We start from the raw sequence: 15274 nt of genomic DNA on the forward strand, positions 1-15274 counted from the left end.
CTTTTCTTTTAGTCATGATTTTTTTTATATATCATTCTTGCTGTATATACAAAACATAATTTGAAGTGATTTCATTCTCTAACTTATAGCGCATTTTGTTAACTTATTCTTGTTCTACAGTGATCATTCAGTGAAGCTATCAAGTGAAGAGCTAGAAATAAATCAGCAAATCATTGATTTATCTACAAGGACTTTTTTCCTCTCTGATAGCTTCATTTTATCGTTTTCGTGATCTTATTCCAATTAAAATTAGTGCCACTGTCGTAAATGGATTTTATGCTTGTAAAATTAATGTCTATCGAGTAAATTTGTGGAAGTATATATCCATAGGTTACATATTTATCACATAAAAATCAAAAATTCGAACTGAATCGCATGCAACTGATCATAAATTTATATTTAGTTTCACGTGATAATTGCAAACCTACATAAATCCTTCACTACAGAACTTACTCGAAGATCCTGTCTATCATTAGTGTATGATTTCAAGAGTAATGTCTTCCGTGCTATTTCAATCCTTGCAAAATAAATTACTTATTTAGACTTTAAACTTATTTTAAGGCAAATTACTTAATACGTTATTTTGACCAGTCTCTCACTTAGATATTCATTTAATCTTACTATTTCATCTTCTCTCTAGGCAATGATTGTCAAGTTACTGTGAATTATTCATCTTAATATGTAATTATCTTAAAATGTTTTCCTGCATAAAGAATTGCGAGAATTTTTTCTTCTCGACTTGAACTTTATTCTTATTCAATTGCTCACCTAAGAGGTTATTTTTCAATGTGAGGTTATGTATGACATAACCTGGAAAATAGCTTTATATTTCCAAAAACAAATTTTAACACTTATTTTAATATTAATAGTTTTTGCTTATAATTGACATCAAGAAGTCCAAGAACTTTTAATTATTATAATAATAATAATTCAATTTTGAATGCCTAACAAATTCTAACCTCAAAAACATATTTTAAGAATATGAATTTGGTAAATTTTTAATAAAATATTTGCCTTTTGCTTGTAATAGACAAGTCCAAGAACTTTTATGTAATAATTATTCAACTTTGAACACCTAAAAAAAATTCTAACCTCAAAAATAAATTTTTAGGGCGTGAATTTGGCAAATTTTTAATAAAAATGTGTGAAACCAGAATAAACTGCAAACAAGTCAAGAAAATCTGGAATTAATTTCAAAAATTGCTTTCAGTCAGTGCAATTTCTAAGTCTTTCTACTCAAAAGCAGGGCGGAGCATTATCACACATTTTCCGTACAAAAATGTGGTATATTTTTTCATAAGTGGGTTTTTTAGTTTTGGTATAAAACCAAATGCAATCATTTTAAAACTTTTACCAAATGAAAGAGTATCTAATATTATGTTATTGGCTCAAAATTTATAATGATTGCACGAGGATAACAGTTCCTAAAACCTATTTGAAAAAGACGTAAAATTCGCATTTTTTAAAAATTTTTCTGACAAATTTTCTATTTGTAACACCAGTAGGGTGGAGTAACTACTTATCGCCATGTTTAGGAAAAACGGGAATTAGTTTTATTATGACTTTTGAACCCTTATTACAAGATAAGTCAAATTTGACACAAATTTACTTAAATTTTAAGTCCTCCAATTTAACCATGGACTACTTAAAAAAACTGATTTTTATTAACAATGCAAAAATAACCACTTCGTCGCCACTTTTTACTACTTTTCGTCAGTTCTGTAACCACTTCTCGCACCCCTTTGGAAAGGTTCAAACTCTATCATTTTGGGCAATATTATGAAAAGAATACCATCAGTATTTCTCTTTCCTCATGATCACCCTATCATTACTCACTTTAAAAAATTTTTAATTTGCTTTTATTTGTGAAATCAAACTATTGGATTAATGCAGAAAGTTAAAAGTGCAGATTTGACAACTGAAAATCTACGAAGTGAAGTTAGCGTCGCTTATTAAAAAGAGATGGCGAGAGGTGGTAAAATCAATTCCAGAATATTACCACTTCTCGCCATGCCTCATTTTTATACAAAAATAATATAAAATGAAATATTAATTAACTAAATACAAATTTTATCTATACCACAAGTGTAATTAAATATGCAATAGGCAAATTATTTATCCAAAAAGGTACATTTTGCTTGATGAAAATTTGATGACACTTAGTATATTGGGTAAGAAATATTAGATTCGATGCACTTGCTTAAAATATTGCTATAAAAAATGCTCAAAATCGTAAATTCAAAACGAATAATTACTATTTTTCGACACTATACATAGCAGCAGTAAAAATACAAGTAACTTTGCGGCTCAATTATTTCATAAATCACGAAAAATATTGATTTCAATATAAGTGGCGAAAACTGTAGTACTGGCGAGAAGTGGTGATTTCACCCTAACATTTTAAATTCAATAAAAATATATTCTCTGCCTACCATTTCGTGTCATATTTATTTTTGTGGGATCTAATGCCCAAAGCACAATGACTTTTGTTTTGTAAATATGTTTTTGACATTTCAGTGAGAGCGAACGAAATCTAGATCTAGTCATCTCGCTCGCTCTCATGGTAAACTTTGAAAACATGTTTACAAACAAAAGTTATTGTGCGTTGGTCATAAGACTTAAAAATTATAAAGAATTTAAGAAAAATATACCATTTTTGAATTAAAATGCTCCATCCGTTAGTTAATCATCCTAGCACAAAAGGTTACAAAAGGCGAAGATCTTTCTAACCATTATTTTTCTAAATCTGGTTTTGTTAATAACCAAATTCAGGTTTTGCTAAGTATAACATTATATACTTAATACGATTTTATAGGCGACTTTGTAAAATTTGCAACCCATTTTATGATTTTGGAGAATTATAAAACGTTGTTTATAGGTCATGTTTTCCTTTCATAACGTATTTGTTATAGGAAAATTATTTTTGGTCAGTTAATTAGCAAATTCGGTAAATAAACAAAATAATCAATTAGGACATAATTAAAAATTGTCTATAGAAAATCAATTTTGGCCAATAAAGAAAATCCATTTTGTTAAAAAATAAAAAAAGATCAAAAAAGTACAAGATTAAAATTGCCCTTTTTGTTTAATTTTTCAATTGCCAATTTTTGTGTTTTCTGCAAAATAAAATTCTGCAGTATTTTAGCAAAATACTGCTCAAACAACTGCAGTCTTATCCCAAATAGGTCAGGCGAAGATTCCTTCTTTAAGGTATAACCTCACATTCCAAAATAACCTTTTAGTTCTAAATAGAATAAGGCTCCATCATAGAATCCCTAAAATTCGGACGGACTTACGAATTTGTGGCACACATATTTGTATCATTTAGTTCATCAGAAAGTTAATTTTTGCAAAAATTTCTTTTTGTTTTTTTTTTTAAATATAAACATTTTAAATCCACTAGAATTTTGGGGGGGAAGTCTCTGTTAGCAACTCTCTCCACTAGTTACAATTTACACAACTAGCAATAAAATTCAAATATCTAAATAGAATATAAAAATTAGAATAAAAAAATCTATTCAGTGTCTTTTGAAAGTTTCTACCTTGCGCATCATTCTCACTAAAATCGTAAATCATCTCTTTCTCTCTGTACAATTTAATTGGGAGTATCACACTTTTTTTTCTTTACTTGAATTATTTTTATGAAGATTGTATAGTCAGAAATTGTTTATGTGAGATGTAACATTTTGTGCCCAGGATATATTGTCCCAATCTCACAATCCCCCTCACACTTCAATACTGTTTAGACTGCCGGATGAGATATTTTCCGTATGAGCACCTAAGCGTGCCGTCTGTGGCCTCTTGGCACCTGTCTGTGCCCGAATTGGCATGGGTGAACGATTATGATGCATCATCCGTGGACTACTTGGCACCGGGATGCCCGAAGTGTGCTTCCTCGTGCGCCTCATGGATGAACTATCTGTCTGATTGAGTGGCACCTTAACGTCCCCATTGTTGTACTGACGCACATTTCCCCGGCGCTCCACAAGCAGCGTCTGCGGTGGACAATTGTTATTCTGCTGCTGCTGCTGTTGCTGCTGTTGCTGCACCAAATGGGCAGGATTTGCAGCCACGGGGGTTGGCATCGAATTTGGCAGGAAGCGCATCTCCATCACATTGCGATTCTAGAACATTCACGCTGATTTCTAAACTAGAAGAAATTCTTCGTTGTCGCTCTAAACTGGCTTTAACTAACAGGCTCATGGTGTGAATGAGGATATTGATAGATCAAACTAACTTTTTTTCAAGGTAGGATCGTAAGGGATAGTTTGGGGGCAGGAGTTTTTTTTGTTTTCTTTTTTTTTTCTTCTTACTTCTCACACAAAAGCTAATGCAGAAAAAAATACTAATAGCCAAACAGTGTTAATGGAAAGAGAGATTTGACAATGTTAATTGCGCCTTTCAACTAAATTTTTTCCCGATATTTTATATTTGATTGATCTTTTTTTTTGTTAAATATGAAAATTTATTTTATCCCCACAATTTTGAGAGGCTGTTGCCACTTTAGGATGCCTCTCAATTTTTTTTTTGTGAGAATAAAACAAAATTTTCCGCTTACCTTGTCACCCTCCTGGGCCAGAGGATTAGCTGTTATATTCATACGAGGTACCACACCATTCAGTCGACTGCTTTTGTGAATTGGTGAACCTAAAACCCTTCCACCTCCTACAGGAAAACCATTTGGTTCAGCTTGAATGTGATCCGGATGGGCTTTACTCTCAGTGACTCCGTCTGCAAGAGTACCAAAAGCATAAGTTATTCACTAAGACCGTCTTCAGTCACTAAGACCGAGGGTCTCAAAACCTTATACAGCAATTTAATTTGCTCTTAATAATCCAATCCTAAGTCAAAATTTTCAAAAAAAAATCTTGACTAATAAGATATTAGAGAAGTTAAGCCATATGGCTAAGCCTTAGATCTGAAGCACGTATAAGGAATTCAGGACATTCACGATAGGATGAAAGGCTATGCCCTACTACTCGTAGATGCGGGTGATTTTGTACAACTGCTTTTCGTAAGCTTTTCATCGATTCTGACACTTAAGGATGTTCTTTACAGATCGGTGCATAATCACTTTCGGAGCTTTCGGAGTGCAAAGTGACACGCATCTACGGCACTGTCCTTTAAGAAAATGCTAGAACTCAGGGTCAATTGTGCATTCCTAAATAAAACAATCCTTGTTAAACCTCTAACGGTGTTTTCTTTAATATGCGAAGAAAAGTTCTAAAACAATGTTTTCTAGGATAATTGTGATCAAATAAAGTCGAAACAACCATCCATTCTTCATTTTCTTTTTTAGTTTAGGCGCTAGGTGAGAAAATATAAAAATTTTTTGAAACTCTTGTTGCTTCTAAAATTTACATTTTTAGTTTTTTTTCAAATTTTTTAAATAAAATATACAAAGTAGAATGACATATCTTTCACTAAAAAAGTAAATTTATTTTAGTCAGATAACTTTAAATCGGTTCTTTTTATGGAAATTGGAAATGAGTTTTTTTGCACAAATATTTTTTGTTGCTTTTTCTCTGACCTGTCACACAAAACTGGGAATAGCAACAAAACGAAGAGTCAAAATGAGTTCAAACTTTCAAGAGATGTTTAGAAGACTATTACCGAGGACACTATAGCACTTTTAAATAAATAAAACCTTTATTGTCGCTGTAAATGTGATTTTTGTGAAGACCGCCTGGAGGCGGTCTTACCCGTTAGAGGGTTAAAGGCAAGATGGTTCAAACCAGGTCGTTCTTCGAACAAACGCCATTAATCACAACAGCTTTAGTTTTGATAAGTCTCCATCAGGCAAGACTGCTTAATCCAGAAATAGTCGTCTAATGTTGCACAGCTGGGACAGTCGTACGCAAAAAAGTACCCTTTCTTCAGTCTGTCCAGATATTTATTCAGACAGTGACCGATTGAAAAGTGAGCAATCTGCCATGCCGTCCAACGACTGCCTTCAAGTTTACCATGAACAGTTTGGACACGGAACACTTTTAGTCGCTGTTCATACATTCGAATCATAAAATAAACCACTCAAATAATCGCCCAAAATAACTGAGGAGTAATACAATTAATTTTCGGACAAAAAATACTTAGAGGAACTGCTTGTATTTTTTTTTTTTCAATAAAAATTGAAGTTTTTTATTCCTCCCTTATCAGTAGTGGTTTTTAGAACCTTGTTAATCTGTTTATCTTCTTTGCTTTTTCTATAAATTTACTCCCAATGCGTTTAAAAATGAGTAAATATGTAGAGATGAATTTGACTGTAATTTTGGACAGCTTGCTTGTAATATTGGACACTTTGCTTGTACTTTTAGACAGTTAATCCGCCTCATTAAGATAAAAATATTGAGGAAAAATTGTTAATTCTTCACCACAGCTAAATAAGACTGAAATTCTGTTATATTTGTCGCAAGCAACTGCTCACGCTGAAGTTTCGACAAAAAAATTTTAATTCAAATCACATTCAAAATTGAACGAATTTAGATAGAATACATTATTTATCAAATGTTCGCAGAAAATTCCATAATTATATTCAGTTTACTTTTAGTGTCCAATTTTACCCTTAAAATATCCAAATTTGAGAGCTGTCCCAAATTATGGGAACAAAAGAGCCAAGTGCAATAAATTCTATTCCAACTTTCAGGCACAAATTTGTATAAAATGGAATCAACTCAAATTTTTAGACATTCCACCTTATCAAAACGGTTCCAAAAGAAAACTAACAAAATTATAACTATATTTCGTGACAAAACTGTAAAGAAAACTTTTTGAAACAAACAAATATTTCTCTAGGTACAAATTGATTCCAAAAAAATTTGTTCCAAGGAAAACTTGTTCCAATATTTTGGTTAGTATCCAAAAGTTTTTACCATGTAACAATGGTTTCTCAAAGTCAAAGGTTAAAAAAGGCTCTAGATAGCGTATATCTCATCCGAATGCTATCATGCTTAAGCATGTATAAATTTGAAATATAGTGAACCGGTTCAATCAGTTCTGAACCGGTTATGAACCGGTTCATAACCGATAACCAATTTTTATTAGAACAATTTTTAGGATGTATTTTGGGATATATTTTGAGTCATTTATAAATCTGTTCAAATAGGTTGTGAACCGGTAATGCACCGATAATAAACCGCTAAGTAATTTTTGTCTGAAAATCAGTTCTATTAGTCTTAAAACTATTTTGGGGGATTTTTTGAATGATTCATGAATCGGTTCATATCGATTGAGGACCGGTAAACCGTAAATCTTGCGAAAATACTTTTGAGGTATATAGCATCTAAAATTAGAGTTCGAGCACTTCGTAAAGCTTGGGATGCTTTTTCACACCTTTTTTTGCGAAAACACTATTTTCCTGAAGTTAAAATTTTGTTGCGTAATTAAGCGTGATTTCTTCCTACATATTTCCTCAAACTAAGAATAAGCTTCTTGTGCATACAAAGTTAGATATACAATGAGCCAATTGCACGATTTTTTGATAAAAAATCTTAGCTCAGGCAATAATATTAAACTCCTGTTTAAAATATCCTAGACTTGGACACTCTTGTAGTTTGCAATCATTCACAAGAACCGGATTTTTATTGATTTTAAATAGTCAAAAAATTGTTTTTCCTATAATACCCAATATTTTCCCTCAAGTATTCAAGAGTTCCAAAATTATACGAAAGAGGTAATAGGAAACACTTCTGGTTAAAAAAGAATAAAATTTTTGCTTCAAAAATAAACATTCTGAAAAGAATTAGGGTAAATGTCCTAATTCAAAACCATTTCCAGACCCTTTAACTTTCACAGAAGATTCAACACATTAAGTTCATTTTTTTCTGAAGATAAATTTGCTCCTTGACTCTTCTAGAATGTTACTGTTTAGTGAAAATTCTTTAGATATTATTTGAAAACTTCTTAAGTACAAAAAAAAATACGCGAGCGTAAAATGCATCTATTGGAAACAAATTAATCCAAATGGAGACAAGGGAAAGTTTCTAATTGGTGACAAACAGTGTAAGTGAAACCGCGACGAAAGGCTTTCAAAACCTTGTTGAGTTGCTCTTGAGTGCAGGATTTGTTCTTATTCCTGGTCTTTTCTCCTTTTCCATCTAAAACATTATGAAAATCTCTCCAAAAAATCATATTTCCGGGGTTTCCTATTGAAGCATTTGCAGACGCTTCAGAAAAATCCTTTTTGTTCATGAAATTGGTAATTATTTCATTTGAAAACTTCACGTACCGTTAAACAATAAAGATTAGAACTTAATAAATGTTAAACAAAACGAATAAACAACAGTCACCTCATTGTATTTTTCATTGGAAAACATGGTCGATCGATGAAAAATTCAATGGTGAAAAGGTACACTTTTAATTTTTCTGAGAAATTAACAAATTAAAATTTGTGAATATGAATGGATTTTCGCTTTATTTGGAGCAAAATTAATTAAATAATGAAACTGTGGTATAGAAAATATATAAATATAATAATTTAGTACTGTATTTATCATGAAAACAATGACGTTTCCATTTGGAGTAGCGAAAAATCTCCATTTAGAACAGGTTTTGAATTAGCTTAATTTACCCTACTCCCCAATAGGAAAAAAAATCACATTTTAAGTTATTAGTTCTGGATAAGGGTTTACAAATTGTTTGTCCGTAATTCTTGAGGAAGTGAAGTTTATCTAGTTCTGGGCAAAATTTGTTTCTGGGGGATTTTTTTTCTAAATTGCTGGCATTTTTATGGCTTAAAATGGAAATTAAAATTTAAAAAAACTCACCATCTGTTTGGGACTTTTTGCGTTTCTTGATGCAAACGCATGTGAGAATGATCAGGAGGAGCAACAAACCACCTCCACCAGCTCCACCTGCAATCAATGGTAAATTCGACGAGGAACTTTGGGAAGATTCCGAAGCAGCTACAACAGAAGGTGTAATTGTCGTTGCTTTTGTGGGTGGTTTCAGTGTCTTTCCCGTAAGAATTGAACTGAATTCCGATGCTGCTGATGATGTAAAACTCTGCAGTTTGAACTCATAGGCTGTACCTGGTTCCAGATAATCCATAAGGAAGTGCCGTACAGTCATCCCATCCACTGTGGCCTTTGAATATTCTCCGGCTGTCGATGCTGGGCGGAAATGGATGTAGAAGCCATCAATGGGTGTAGGTGGATTCGATGGGAAGGCCCACGAGAGCATAATAGCATTTTCTGTTACACCTTCAACTTTTTGCAAATTTGGCGCCGCCAGATGACTCTTGGCCACACTCAACTGTGATGCCTTCTGCAAATGGAACTTTCCCGAAGTATTGCCCAATTTGTTGTCATTATTCGAATAAACAGCTGCTATTCGAAACCGATAGAGTTGATCTGGCTTGAGACTCTGCACTTCATACGATCGCACATGGGGAGGAATATCCTCACCACATGTCATCCACTGCGATCTGGAAATTTTCCTCGCAGGATCTCCCAACATTCTGTACTGAACTTTGAAAAACTGAATAGGCAAACCCTCCTCCGATGGAACTGTCCATCGAACCATCACAGATTCATCCGAGAGTCTAGTTACACTCGGTCTTGATGGTGGAATCATAACAGCTAGAACAATGAATGACTTAAATTAGTGGAAAAATATGAATTTTATCGCAGAAAAGGAATGAAAAGAATTTCTAGTGTAATATAAAATTAGTTGGTGAAATGTTATTGGCAATTACTCAATTCCTTCAAGTTGTAAAAATTTTATGTGTATAAAAGCCTGTTTTCTGGAAGCAATTTGAATTATGATTTTAAACGCTATGTTGGAAAATGTTGATGTTCAGTAATTAAACATACTATGCCCTGTGGATACATCTTTCTTTATTACCAATTTATTTCTTCTGCCATTGTACAGACAACTTCGAAATAAAATGTGATTCTAGCAAGTTTTATCACTTTTGAATTAAACAAGGACATTTTAATTTTATTTCCAACATTTGAATAAATATTTATATTGTATCTAATCTAGTTTTTAAGGGCCCGATTAGACATTGGCATTTCGAAATGCACCAATGTGCCTTAGAAAATTTACCCCCGTGGTTCGTGTCTGAGATAAAATCTCCCTCTCATCTGTTATAAGTCTCCCAAATGTACCTCGGCTAAAATAATTTATTTCACAAGTGGGAAGAATTTCTTTAAAAGGAATTACAATATTAAAAAAAAATGATATAAAAATTTAATATGTTTGGTAGCGAAAATTACCCTGCCTTTGAATGCACCAGCCTTTGAATATTTTAATTTTTCACTTATTTTCCGAATCAAAAATTCTACTTGATAAACAAGAAAATTTTCTATTATTTTCGATGAGTAAAGTAGAATTTCAATTTTAAGGAATAAGAGAAATATAGAAATATTCAAAAGCTGGCTCATTCAAAAGCAGGCCATTTCCTAATTTCCTATAATAAAATTTTATAGAAAAAAATGAATAGGTAATTATCGTTAGCGTTAACGTTATTAACGAAATCCGTCTCAGTGAAAAAAATTGTTGATATCTTGCCACAAATTAGAAGGAAATATCTACTATGGTTTTTTTTACCCTTTTTTAAATATTTTTTTTAAAGTTATTTTGACAGAATTGCAGTTAACTAAAAACAAAACAAATTTTTTTAAATATCTCGAACAGAGATATTATACAATAAACATTTTATTTCAAAGATCTGTTTCAATTTCAAAAGCCAGAGACAAAACATTTTTACATCTTGTACCATCCGCGGGCTAGCTGAAGTGTTCCCTGTTCGAAATTCAACGTGTTTTGCGTGGCAACATGTGTCAATCTACTCTATGTTTCTTCACGTACTAATTCTTTTAACAGTGTCTTATTGTGGTATATCTTTAATAAAAAAAACCTTTCGCGAAAATTTAAAGTGTAAAAATTCGAAATTCCATTTAAAATTCTTCGAACATCTGTAACACTTTGTGGAAATAGAAAACAATCCATCTTTTAACGGAGACACTTTTGAAAAATCGAACACCAGCTGTGAGTTAAGCGTACAAAATCAGTGTGTCGACAGATGGGATTTGATACAACAATAATGTCTTGGCTAAAGGATAAAAATGCCTTTTCTTTGGCATTCGAAAACAGTCTTCGAATATTTTTTCTCTTGAAGAAATTCCGGTTTTGAGCGTTCAGAATATCAAAAAAAAAAAAGAAAAAAAGAGAGAATATCTTGCAAATGTGGGAACCTAAAAAAATCTTCTTTTTTAAAAAAAAAAAGGAAAATTTAATGTATAAATTTCGAAAACTTAGCACTCTAACTCTTTTAAGGGGTCCCGGTAAAAATCTCAAAAGCCAATATCCCGGACTCCAAGACCCCGAATGAGTCAAAATTCCGAATTGTTTGAAATTATCCTTAGGATTTCGAATGGGATTTTAAAACCTTGGAATCGAGATTTTGGACCATTCGAATTCGACCGATTCAGGATTTTAATAAAACTCAGGAATTCGTCTTTTTTTAATTTTAGCTGATTGTGCTTTGGCATTAGGATTTTGGGTTTAACTGGATTCGTGATTTTGACTATTCGGAATTTCGACTGATTCAGGATTTTGACCATTTGAGATTTCGACATATTCAGGATTTTGTCTCTTTGAAATTTTGGCTTCTCGAGCTTTTGCCATTCGGGATTTTCGTTTACGAGATTTCGACTAATTCAGGATTTTGTCCATATGAGATTTCAACCTATTCGGGATTTTGTTCCTTTGGAATTTTGGCTTTTCGAACTATTGACATTCGGGATTTTGGTTTATGGGATTTTGACACATTCGGTATTTTGACTATTAGGAATTTCAACATATTCGGGATTTCATTCCTTTAGAATTTTGGTTTTTTTTGTAATTTTTGCATTCTGGATTTTGGCTTATAGGGTTCCGACTGATTTAGGATTTTGACCATTTGAGATTTCGACCTATTCGGGATTTTGTCTCTTTGGAATTTTGGCTTTTTGAACTTTTGTCATTCGGAGTTTTGGCTTATGGGATTTCGACATATTCGGGATTTTGACTATTAGGAATTTCAACATATTCGGGATTTCATTCCTTTAGAATTTTGGTTTTTTGTAATTTTTGCATCCCGGATTTTGGCTTATAAGGTTCCGACTGATTCAGGATTTTGACTACTCGGAATTTCGACCTATTCGGAATTTTGTCGCTTTGGAATTTTGGCTTTTCGAACTTTTGGAAATTGGGATTTGACCTATTCGGAATTTTGGGCTTTTCGAGCTTTTATTGCCACCGCATAAACGCAAATTACTTCATTAAGCAATTCAGTAACGCAATAATCCTTAAAGGATTACTTCCTACATTAGTTAGTTAATTGAATTTTAATATAAAAGGAAAAATGATATATACAAGAGCATGTAATTTCCTCACTTCTGAAAAACTTACGATGCTTGTGCTTCTTCCTGCCTCCGCCTTTTTGCTTTCCCGGATGATCTATGCTAGATTTTGTTGATTCAGGAACTGATCCTAAAGGTGACACTTCAATTTCTCCTGGAATTTGCTTAGGATTGACTTGCAGCAAATTTCCTTCGTTGACCTGATTAATGAATAAGAAAAAAAAGTTAGTAGATAATTGACTTGAAAAATTGTGTAAACTGGTAGGCAATTAGCTCACTTCTCCTGCAGCATTCTTGGCAAAACATTGCACAATTCCAGCATGTTTCTTCTGCACGGACTTAATGAAGAGACTCGATCCATTTGAGTGAATCAGAGGATCCCGTTGAACATCAATACCATTGATCATCCACGTGATCATTGGCTCTGGGTATCCTCTAGCATGACAATCAAGATGAAGCATATCACTCTCATTTGTGAGAGTTGCTCGTGGTCCCTCAATGATTGTCGGTGCTTCTAGGACATCAAGGCGTATTGTATGAGCCAATGCCGGTGAGATTCCATTGTCCAGACGACACACATAATTCCCTCGATCTTCTGGCACAACCTTTGTTATTTGCAGTCCATATGGCACAAAGAGAGTTCTATTGTTGAAAATTGACATATCCGGACGACTCCAGACAGCCTTTGGCACAGGATTTCCAATTCCCGGACACTCAAGTATTGCCGTTGCTCCCGGTTTCACTGTAATCACCGACGGTGGTTGCGAGAGGAAAGTTGGAGCTGTTCTTGGCGTTTCAGTCACATTGAGATCCGTTCTCCTGGGTATTTTGATATCAGTATTTGTAATGCTATTCATAGCTGAACACCAGTAAGATCCTGAGTCCTTAGGCGTCAGTGATGTCAGAATAAGAGCTCCGGAAGACAATTGAAGGACTGACGATTGAATTTGCGTATTATCCCTAGAATTTTGACAAATTATTATTAGAAAAATTTCCCAGAAAACAGAACAATATTCTTTCATATCTCACTTGTAATATCTCCAAACAGGAGGAGGATTTGAAACTATATCACCACACTTTATGATAATACTATTCCCCGGAGACACTTGCCAATGAATTATTTGAGGCGGTGGATTCCTCCTCTTGGATGATCCATCAAGAATATTTACACCAAATCCATCTTGTTCAAAAATATCTGAAAATATTTAATTAATTTGCTATCAAATATTTAAATTCTCTCTCTCTCTCTCTCAAAGAAAAGCCCTTACTGTTATCATTGCCAAGGGAAATTGTGGCTAGTGTGAGTTTAGCTGAGACAGATGCCAAAGCTAATGCACCATACCATGCAATACATTGATACTCCCCAATTGTCTTGGGGCTCACGTAGATCCTCAATTTGCTCACACCATCCTTAAATGTAATGTTGTAGCCGGCTGTTTCATTCAGGTACATCAATTCATTTTTGCCACCTTGTGGCCGGAAGCGCCACTCAAGTCGCTCCGGTTCCACATTCAGTGCACATTCAAAGAGCACCTCATCACCAAGAGGTGCAACCGTAGTCTCTGGCGATCGCACCATGTATAGGCGCAACTTTGACGATGGTGCCGTTGTCGTTGTGGCCACCAGGGCCAAATTGAGCACCACCAGAAACGGAATCCGCCACCGCAGGAACGCCATAAGAGATATCCGTTGTGGAGACATCATGACATTATCTGCAAAAGATACCCAGCAGTGGATGGATAAATAAAAGCATTTTGCCAAGAATGTACACAATCATCTAATTAAATCTCTCAGGAGGAGTGATCAATTACAGTCTGTAAGCAAGAGAAATTTCATTGCTCGAACTCCAAAGACACGGCAATGTGAATCAATGAAAACTGAGATTACATCTTAATGGTGCTATTCGAATGAAAAATGAATATGTTTTTTTTAGCAATTTATTGTTCACAAGTATTTCTGCATTATCGACTTTTCTTTGTGTTGATTTCTGTCTGGACTGTTTTCCTTCAGTCCTGGCAGTGTTCTAAAACCACCAAATAGACGTGATAGGAACCAACACTGAGAGAAATCCGAAAAACGGAAATATTAATATTACCCTGCAGTATTGATCCGAAATCGGTGTAAATATTACCCTTTTTAAGTGTATTAGGGGTTACAGGTACCCCTTTTCATGTTAATTTTACCCTTAATAAAGTGTAAAATTAACATTAAAAAATGCTGATATATTTTTACACCTAAATAAATCATCTGAAATCACTCAATTTGCGTATGAGTAAGACATGGGTTAAAGCAGTTATTATCTAAATTGTATTTCCTTCTCTTCCTATTTAACTGAGGCATGAACAGTCTGAACTTCATACATTGTCCTCTAAGTATGCAGTCTGCTCGATGTTATGTGAGTAGATCCGCCCTTATAATACTTTTGGCAGGCTCAAAACCGATTAATGCGATTTTAGACAGTATAAATGAGTAGACATTATTATCAGTTAAAGATGCTCGAGATAAAACAGTAAAAATTCTTGTTTTACTTATGTCCTATGACACACTTACGACTTAAGTCGAGAAAAGGATTAACATATTTATTATAAAAATAATGATCATCAGTTTCTGACTAAGCCGTTTCTTGGTTTAAACCAAGAAACAGCTTACTTATTGGGAAACTGATGAGAACTCAGTTAAATCATTATTTTGATTATACTTACGTTAAGCCGTCTCTCGGTTTAAGTCGTAAGTGTGTCTAGTGTGTTAACTCTTTTGCGCGCTTTATGACAGAAAACTCAACAGAAAAATAGACACTCTGGAAAAAATACGTTTTTGGACTATCCAATTCTTGTGCATATTTATAAAATATAGTTTCCAAAGAACAATGGACAGAAATGTATGGGAGGTGGTCCAACCCTTCGCCAGAGATGGGACTAGGCCCATTTTGT

The 15274-nt window shown here is 33.7% G+C and overlaps 1 protein-coding gene across 9 annotated transcripts in view; it reads right to left on the reverse strand.

Annotated features, from left to right (window-relative positions):
- Positions 1 to 15274, reverse strand: part of LOC129799715 (interference hedgehog) — a 107689-nt gene that overhangs the window by 17870 nt on the left and 74545 nt on the right. Inside the window, exons 4-10 of one of the 9 annotated variants that reach the window (XM_055843888.1) lie at positions 13613 to 14056; positions 13374 to 13539; positions 12623 to 13304; positions 12394 to 12544; positions 8763 to 9575; positions 4559 to 4731; positions 2 to 4124 (exon numbers count right to left, since the gene is read on the reverse strand). In XM_055843888.1, coding sequence (XP_055699863.1) covers positions 3726 to 4124; positions 4559 to 4731; positions 8763 to 9575; positions 12394 to 12544; positions 12623 to 13304; positions 13374 to 13539; positions 13613 to 14048 — 2820 coding nt within the window. In that variant the 5' untranslated portion in view covers positions 14049 to 14056 and the 3' untranslated portion in view covers positions 2 to 3725. Of the gene's footprint in view, position 1; positions 4151 to 4558; positions 4732 to 8762; positions 9576 to 12378; positions 12545 to 12622; positions 13305 to 13373; positions 13540 to 13612; positions 14057 to 15274 lie in introns of those variants that run through there. The other 8 variants (XM_055843880.1, XM_055843947.1, XM_055843921.1 and 5 more) reach the window with 8 other exon arrangements.

The sequence above is a fragment of the Phlebotomus papatasi genome, chromosome 1 (assembly GCF_024763615.1).
Source record: "Phlebotomus papatasi isolate M1 chromosome 1, Ppap_2.1, whole genome shotgun sequence".
Taxonomy (NCBI): Eukaryota; Metazoa; Arthropoda; class Insecta; order Diptera; family Psychodidae; genus Phlebotomus; species Phlebotomus papatasi.